The 8,940-nt window shown below is 35.4% G+C and overlaps 1 protein-coding gene across 1 annotated transcript in view; it reads left to right on the top strand.

The window, feature by feature from the left end:
* The first annotated feature begins 332 nt into the window (after window positions 1-332).
* Window positions 333-8,940, top strand: part of LOC107665286 (platelet-derived growth factor receptor alpha) — a 22,300-nt gene continuing 13,692 nt past the window's right edge. The window contains exons 1-14 of the mRNA XM_016456117.1: window positions 333-411; window positions 782-1,039; window positions 1,131-1,382; window positions 1,845-1,981; window positions 3,289-3,451; window positions 3,582-3,768; window positions 4,686-4,801; window positions 4,929-5,219; window positions 5,568-5,834; window positions 6,470-6,600; window positions 6,738-6,906; window positions 7,043-7,232; window positions 7,378-7,493; window positions 8,720-8,846. Of these exons, the coding sequence (XP_016311603.1) occupies window positions 333-411; window positions 782-1,039; window positions 1,131-1,382; window positions 1,845-1,981; window positions 3,289-3,451; window positions 3,582-3,768; window positions 4,686-4,801; window positions 4,929-5,219; window positions 5,568-5,834; window positions 6,470-6,600; window positions 6,738-6,906; window positions 7,043-7,232; window positions 7,378-7,493; window positions 8,720-8,846 (2,483 nt within the window). The remainder of the gene's footprint in view (window positions 412-781; window positions 1,040-1,130; window positions 1,383-1,844; window positions 1,982-3,288; window positions 3,452-3,581; window positions 3,769-4,685; window positions 4,802-4,928; window positions 5,220-5,567; window positions 5,835-6,469; window positions 6,601-6,737; window positions 6,907-7,042; window positions 7,233-7,377; window positions 7,494-8,719; window positions 8,847-8,940) is intronic.

Raw genomic sequence — 8,940 nt, 5'->3', positions numbered from 1 at the left:
AGAAACAAAGGCAATGCAACAAAGTGTGCTGCAGGACTGAAATCTGTTTACGCACTGTAGTCTCAACATTCAGAAAAAGTTTGAATACCAAATTAAATTCAGATGACCAAATTTAGTTTTAAAATAAAGTAAACAGTTAATCCCACATAATGTCCGCACACAGATATATTAAGTAGCTAGCCTATAGATAGGCACAATAATCTTAATAATTATATATGTGTCCATGTGAGCTGTTATATGTTAGGCCTATATTTTGCTGTATACGTATGTTTTAGGATTTAAAAAGTTACAGCTGTACGAATGTAGTGAGAAAACACCATGTCTTCGGGAAAATGTGTACTGTGTCTCCACCTCGTGGTCAAACAAAGCTGAACCGAACTATCCAAGCGTTCCGCCGACAAAGAGTCTGGCGTCAGTTTACTGACTGAACCGCGTCCAGACTCTTTAAAGTCCTTTTATGTCTTGGCACTGAACCTTTCCAAAACTTTCTGCTGCCGATTATTCAGTGGTCTCCCTAGGCTACCTGAGCTATTACTAAATAGAGGTTCATTTTTTATATTGGATTAACCACCACAAGAGATCAACACAGGACAACAAAAAACTCACACAGAATATATTGTTGTTTGTTTTTCATTTTTTATACATGTTTACTAGTATTTATTTTGAGTAATGTTTTAAATATATATTTTTAAATTTCATTTGCATTTATTTTACTAATATACCACTGCTATTTAAAGGCATAAGCTATAATTAATCAAATACATTAAATATTTCCCTGCAGATGTTTCAAACCCTTGGCCGGTTATTAATTCAGATAAAAAGGAATTAATTCTGACACCTCATTCTGAGTTCACCATCACTTGCTCCGGAGAGAGAGTGACATGGGTTGAGCCGTTACCGCGCAACAGTGAAGTGCAGTCTGGATTTAATCACAGTACTTTGGTGATCACTGATGCTGTGGCCTCTAACACAGGATATTACACCTGTTTGTATGAGGATCAACCTGAAAAAGACACTGCTATCTATGTTTTTGTTCTAGGTGCATTATTGTTCAGAACAACTAAATATATATATAAAGTCATTAGTAAGTTGTGCATTTGTAAAATGGACTCCCATCTCTTTTTCCACAGATCCTGAGGTTCCGTTCGTGTCTGAACCTACTGTTGAGACAGATGAGGTGGGCACAATTATCCCCTGCCGTGCTACAAACCCACATTCTCAAGTGATTCTCAGAAACCTGCAGAGTGGGGATGAGGTTTCTGTGCTTTACGACCCCAAAATTGGCTTTTTCGGTGTATTATCACCGGGTCACTATGTCTGCGAGATGAGCGTGAATGGCAAAGCAGTGCACAGCATCGTTTATAATGTGACAAATGATAAGGGTAAGTAATGCACCATAAATAATTAAACATTTAGAGGGTTTTATTAAAATTGCAAGCAGTATAATTTTTTTTTTTTTTTTTTTTTTTTTGACAAAGAAAAGTGAAACGTTAGGTCATAGCTTTGACATTACATGAGTACCATGGGAGATTAGAGAATTCTTGTTAGCAAAGAGTGATGACATTTTGAGTTGGGGTGGGCTGTAGGCATGAGATGCATTGCTGATGCATACTTGTTTCATTTTGAATCATCATACAATGCAAGTTACTCATGAGAAGAGAGTAACCAATAAGAAAGAGAAAAAGAGTGATTGGGTGTTTCTGAATTGGTTCTGGACTAAATTTGAGTAAGAAGTAACTGGCCTTGATTTCACATATGTTTTTATTATTATTAAAGGACTAGTAAACAAAATTAATTTAATTGTAGCATTGTTCATGTTTTGAATTATTTGTATTGTACTGAAGATTATAAAGAGAACAGCTTCAGCATACAGCTGAGAGCCAGTATGGAGGACGTGAAAGAGGGGGATGCTGTCAATCTTACCTGCGAGACCGCTCCTGGGAAGGCTTTCCACCAGCAATGGCTGCATCCCCAAAAACAGGCAAGACCCTCATCTCTTTTCTGTTCCTCTCTTGCCCTCTCTGTTTTGTACTTAACTAATATAAACAAAAACTTATATGAACTCCATAAGACTTCTGGTGTGATGCAGAGGCATATTCTGGGGCAGTATTCTCTCGTTCTTTATTTAATGGTTGGAGGGAAATGCAAAAATGTACAAAAGTCAAGGTAGAAACCTCAAAGGAAGGAAGTGACACTAATTTACTATGTACTTTGACCTGTGAGTGTTCAAGACAGATGTGCGTTTCTCACCTCTGTGAAGCCCTCTGTGGTTTTGTGAATCCACATGTGTGTGCGATTCATGTGTGTGCGAGTCTGTGTGTATTAACATGTTTAATGAAGGGTTTTTCCAAAATAAAGATGCCTGGTAGATAGTTTGAGTTGATATTTTTGTGTGTTTGATGATTGATGTCAATTCCAAATCAAAAAATGTTTGTTAGTTAGTTGAAATTGTTGTGTTTATTTGATGATAATTGTAAGTTCCAAATCAAAAGATACTAGTTTGTAAGTTGGTTAAGTTGTTAGTTTTAGTTGATATAATGGTTGTGTTAGGTAGATAGTTAGCCAATGTAGTTTTTGTTTGGTTGATGAACAATGTGAGCTTCAAATCAAAAGATGTTAGTTACTTAGTTAGTTAGTTGTTTTGTTTTGCATTTTTTTTATATGAATTCCAAATGAAAAGATGCTTAGTTAGTTATTTTGTTAGTTGGTTGGTTAGTTTTAGTTGATAATTTCTGTATGTATTTGGTGGTCTTTTTTTTTTTTTTTTTGGTTGTGGGAAAAAAAACATGCTAGTTAGAGTTTGTGTGTTTGTTTCCTGGAATGATTTATATTTCAGTGAGTTTGAATGTATCATGTAGCTCACCATCCATTTAAATCAGTCTGTCAGAAGCATTATCTTTAAAAATAAGAGTCTTTGGTTTTTAAAAGCAGCGTAGAATTGTGTAGAGATGCTCCAAGTCCTTGTCTGGACCGGAGCCATTCTGGGTTCTGCTGGGGTTGTTTGTGATGAGTACAACCCTTTAAAAGACTCGTGTAGAGCTGATTTATCTCCAGCAGGCTGCACTGAAATATGGACACATAAATGTGTTACAGACACTAAAGTACATCTTTGCAAAGAAAAGTGGAGTTGATGAAATAGAATAAAAAAAAAAAAAGTAAAGAAAAGTAAGAAAAAGAAAAATGGCAGTTGATCGCTGTCATGCTGTCATCATTCCACATGTGTATCCATAATAAACACAATGTGTGTAATACTGCTCTTTATTTTTCTCTCCTCATTATGCTATCCAGGCCAGAGATGCTGTTCCAATGAAGTTAACATTCCCAGACAAGGTTCAGTACATCCTCAACATCCCAAAAGCTTCTGTGGCAGACACTGGACGCTATGAGTGTGCTGTAACCAACCAATTAAGTGGACAAACCGAGTCTCTCATCCTGGGAATCACAGTCCATAGTCTGTACTTCTCTTTCTTACTTAGACTCACCTCTGCTTTCACCATTAAAACCAGTAAATGGAGATGGGCTGAACAGATGTGCAGTAGACAATCAATCAATGTTCTTTCTTTCTTTCTTCTGGCCTTTAGAGAGATCTTTTGTAGAAGTAATATCTAATGGCATTGGGCCAGTGGAGGTTGTATCGCTTCTGGAGGAAAAAGAGTTCACTATTTACATTGATGCTGACCCTGAGCCAAAGGTCAGGTGGTTTAAAGATTGCCTTCAGCTGGATGACAGCTACATCTCCACCAAGACCACTCATCTGACAGGCCTCAGGTAGAATTTAACAAAATTGTTCATAAAAATAGACATAGAAACTTCATATTTACTTACTTGTCTTTCTGTTAAAAATAGTTATGTTTTATCTCATAATCTCAATTACTGATAATATTTCTGTAAAATACAGTGTATCGTAATGTATTGATATATTTCTTCAATAAGATATTACAAATGTTTCATGGTAACATTTTACTTGAATGAATAAATAAGCATTTTTTTAAACTTAACATTAACATAAATAGATAAATACTGTAAATATATGTATTTTTTACTTTTTTAAAGAACAAATTAACAACAAAATAAATTATATAATAATTATTTTAATATTAACCTAAATAAATACTGTAAATATATTCAAAAATATTTATTTAGGTTAATGTTCATTTTTAAATATTCATTCAACTTAAAAAATATATATTATTATATGTGACCCTGGCCTTAAGTCGCTGGGGTATATATGTAGCAATAGCCAAATCTCAATATTTTGATTTTTTTTGCACCCTCAGATTCCAGATTTTCAAATAGTTGTATCTCGGCCAAATATTGTCCTATCATAACAAACCATACATCAATGGAAACCTTATTTATTCAGCTTTCAGATAATGTATAAATCTTTTTGTATAAAAAAATTTTGTATAAAATGTATAAAACCATTTCGACAAATTGACCCTAATGACTGGTTTTGGGGTCCAGGGTCACATATGTGGAAATTAACATTGACCCAGATTCATAAATGCTGTAAAAAATATTGTTGTATTGTGGTCATAAAGTAGAGCTACCTTGAACTAAGTATTGTTAGTTTATGCTAGCTAATGCATTCACTGATTTTTAACAAACTCAACCTTATTATATGTGTCACCAGTTTCATAGTACCACTAAAATAATTATAATCATTATGACTTCTTCTTACAAAGGTATGAGAATATTCTGGTTCTCCGCCACCCCATAGAGGAGGACAGTGGCGTCTATGAGATTGTTGCGTCCACTGGTTCCAGAACTTCAAGCTTTTCATTCAAACTGCTAGTTGAAGGTATAATTATATCAAACAGCAAAACAATGTATGAAGTGTCCGCAATGATTCAGAAACCCAAATCTAAAGCTTTAGTATATATGAGTTGTGTATGAGAAATTTAAATGCTTGTTCATGTCGTGATCAGCCATGTACCCAGAGCTGCCACAGTCAGTGCTGGCTCCAGTGATGTGGCCCCAGAGGGACAGCATGGAGGTGTCTCTCTACTCCACTTTCAGACTCACATGTCGAGGTCAGGCCGAGCTCTCCTGGCATAGCCCTGTTTATCTCCACGATCAGATCGACACTGCAAAAAAGGGACTCTTCATCTCCACTGTGACTGTTGGCAATGCGACAGCCGCCCATACAGGAGAGTACATCTGCTACTATGACTCCAGCAACAACACTGAGGAGACTTCCATCTATATTTATGTGCCAGGTACAGTAGGTACTAATTTCACCCTGTAGCCCAAGACTGGTTACCCACTGAAGCTAAGCAGGGCTGAGCCTGGTCAGTACCTGGTCGCATCATCCAGGTGGATGCTGCACACTGGTGGTGGATGAGGAGATACCCCCTGACAATGTAAAGCGCTTTGAGTACTTAGAAAAGCGCTATATAAATGTAATGAATTATTATTATTATTTATTATTATTATTAATTTGTCTTTTTGCACAAGCCGGATTGACACAGTAACGTTGTTTAAAAGAATAGTATACTATATAGTTAGTATGAAGCCCTTTGTACATGGCAAATTGATATTGAATTTCTTTCCGACAACACACGCAGATCCAGAAACGCCGTTTGTGCCATCCATGGCCCCTTTTGAAAACCATGTGCTGACGAGTCATGATGAAATGGAGATTCCCTGCCGTGTGACAGACCCCAGCGCCAGCGTCTCTCTGATTCACATTGAGACCAGTCAGGTTCTGTCCAGTGTCTATGACAGCAAGAGAGGATTCATTGGTCTCTTCAGTGCTGGGACGTATGTCTGCAGGGCCCTCATTAATGGACAGAAGCATGACAGCATACAGTACATCGTTCACGGCTGGACAGGTGAGAATGAGTTTGATTGCGTGAATGGCAGGTGATATTGTTTAATGCCGAAATCATTGGGTTTTACTTTTGTTTTCATTTACAGTTAAATAAACATGTTCTTGATCTAAATATACTTAAAACAAGATTGGTTTACTTGAGAAGCAAAATTTAATAAAAAATCAATACATTTCATTTTTCTATTTTTAAGCAAAAACAACAACAACAAAACCATTTGCTATTGAGATAGAAAAATAAACTTAATTCAAGATAAACTTTATTCAAGAAAATATATAAGAATAATACATAAGAAAAATTATATATGTATATATATGTTATATTTCATTTTTTTACTGGAATAAACATGACAGAAAGGCTGATTAAATGTAGTTAACTCACTTGTATATAGCAAAAACAATAGAAAAATTTAAAAATATATATATATAAAAAAATATTTTTAAGTTTAAAAAACAAAACTTTTTTATTATGTTGTTATTGCATATGCTTACTGTAATGTGTGTCATGTGTTGGTCTTGTAAATACATGTTACAGATGTAATGTTCTTCACTATGTTTCAGAAAACAATGATTATTATTTCTTTTCCTGCTATGCATTAACCAACCAACTTAACTTGCCTTCATTATATTGTCTCTCAGGAGGGTCTGATTTGCGAGTCGAGCTGCGAGCAGAGAAGACAGCTCTGCTGGTGGGTGAGACCATCACTGTTGACTGTGTGGCCAGAGGAAGTGAGATGCTGGAGGACCACTGGAAATACCCTGGGAAACTGGTGAGATAGAAACAGAATAAAAAAGAACAAATTTACTTCACATTCTTTCAAATCGTGTGTAAATAAAATACAATCAATATTAAACTAATTATATATTTTAAATATATTTATATTCTCCCTCTGTCGTTCTCTCTTAGACGGATCGAGGAGTAAAGACCGTAAAGGAGAATAAACGAGATCTTGAAATCTATTATACTCTGACAGTGACTAATGCCTCACCGAAAGACAGCGGTGTCTACGCCTGCTCCATTACGGATATTATGAGCAATGAGAGCCAAACCAAACAGCTCACTATTACAGTCTATGGTACAGAGATCACAAACACTCGCACAGACACACAATATAAAATGATTTTCAATGCATATGTCAAATTCAAACATGATTAACAATTCACAGTGATTCATTTGCAGTCCTAACCTGCCCTTATGGCTTTCATGTGCAGATCGTGAGTTTGTGCGCATAAATCCAGTAACTGGTCCAGTGGAGACTGCTAGGCTGGACGAGGTGCGAGAGTTCAGGGTGGACATACAGTCTTTCCCCGCCCCCAAAGTCATATGGTTAAAGGACGGCTCGGTCCTGGGAGATGTTGCTGCAGAGATCACCACCAACCTCCTAAAAATCGATGAGACAAGGTGACTAAAATAGCTCTACCTTAACATATTCACCATTTTTCAAAAAGCACATTGCATTTTTTGTGCTTAAAAAGAAAAAAAACTTTAATCACTTCAACATCCCTTTTAAAAGTGTTGCGTTAAAGCTGTCGTGTTGTTTGTTCAGTTACCAGGGTATGTTGACCCTGATCAGGGCTAAAGCAGAGGACAGTGGGAACTATACCATCAGGGCAAAAACAGGCAGCCAGACTACCAGCAACAGTTTCTACCTTCAGGTTAAAGGTCGGACCTTTTCTTTTTTCTGTACCTGCAGATTGTTTTTGTCACACATTTGTTTACCTACATTTGCATGTGTTTGCTTTTGCCTCTGCTTGATGTTTGTTTATCTCAGTGCACCTCTATATCTTTCTTAACCAGTCTTTACATACATTTGTTTAGGTTTTTCTTGTTGTCAACTGGAGGACCTTTGTCAAGCAACGTGTAGCTACAGTGTAGCTACATGTACTTACTGTATAAGTGCTGGTTTTCTTATGTACTGTTTCTGTCCTAACCAGAAGTGTCGAAAATACAGAAAATAATTGCATTAAGTTAAAGTATACTGTTTTAAAATGGTACTCAAGTTTTTACATTTAATAGTACTTAACTATGTAAAAAATTGACTGATAATATCAAGAAATTTTTGTATGAAACAAACGTTTAAATCATAAAACTGTCATAAAACCTGTTATAACGCATCAAACCAATCAATAATGTTTTGCATCTTTAAAAAAAGTGTGCGTATGAAGTCAATTTTCCATATATTTATATGTGTTGCACTTTGTTGTTTCAAATGAAAAAATACTAATAAATTATTTGTGGTATATTATATATATATTTTTTTTTTTGTAAAGAAAACATTCATGAAAAATATAAAATATATATATTTCAAATATTTTGGAAATATCTTTCTGATGCATATAAAATAAACTACTGTTCAAAAAGTTTGGGGTCAGTAAGATGTTTTTTTAAGATGAAAGAAGCTCATTAAGGCTGCATTTCTTTGATCAAAATACAGTGAACCACTGTGAAATATTAAAATGTAAAATTATTATTTCATAATCAAATTTATTTTAAAACGTAATTTATTACTGTGATGGTGAAAGCTGAATTTTCAGCATACATTCATCCAGTCTTGAGTATCACATGATCCTTCAGAAATCATTGTAAAATGCTGATTTGCTGCTCAAGAAGTGTTTCTTATTATTATCTGTGTTGAAAACAGTTGTGCTGCGTAATATTTTTGTGGAAGCTATGATGCATTTTTTTCGGGATTCTTTGATGAATAGAAAGTTCAAAAGATCAGAACATTTATTTGAAATATATATATATATATATTGTAACATTATAAATGTCTTTTCTGTCACTTTAGATCAATGTCATGCATCCTTGCTTGAATCACAAAAATAATAATAATGGTGGGACCAGTGAAAAAGTTTGGCAAGAAAGTTAAATTCTTTCTCTTCTTACAGTCCCCCCTGTGATTGTGGACCTGATGGATATCCACCATGGCTCTGCTGCAGGTCAGGAAGTGGTGTGTACTGCTGGCGGCTCCCCCACCCCTGACGTGGAATGGTATATCTGCAAAAACATTAAACAGTAAGCAGTCTTCTTTCTTGTTTCACTCTGCTACCCTACAGGTATTGTTTCTATATTACTGTCATCCTTTATTAAATCCTCAGCTCTCACTCTT

This window comes from Sinocyclocheilus anshuiensis, unplaced genomic scaffold (genome assembly GCF_001515605.1).
Source record: "Sinocyclocheilus anshuiensis isolate Anshui unplaced genomic scaffold, SAMN03320099.WGS_v1.1 scaffold199, whole genome shotgun sequence".
Taxonomy (NCBI): Eukaryota; Metazoa; Chordata; class Actinopteri; order Cypriniformes; family Cyprinidae; genus Sinocyclocheilus; species Sinocyclocheilus anshuiensis.
The sequence above is the reverse complement of the archived record's forward strand: the minus strand, read 5'-3'. Positions and strand labels throughout refer to the sequence as shown.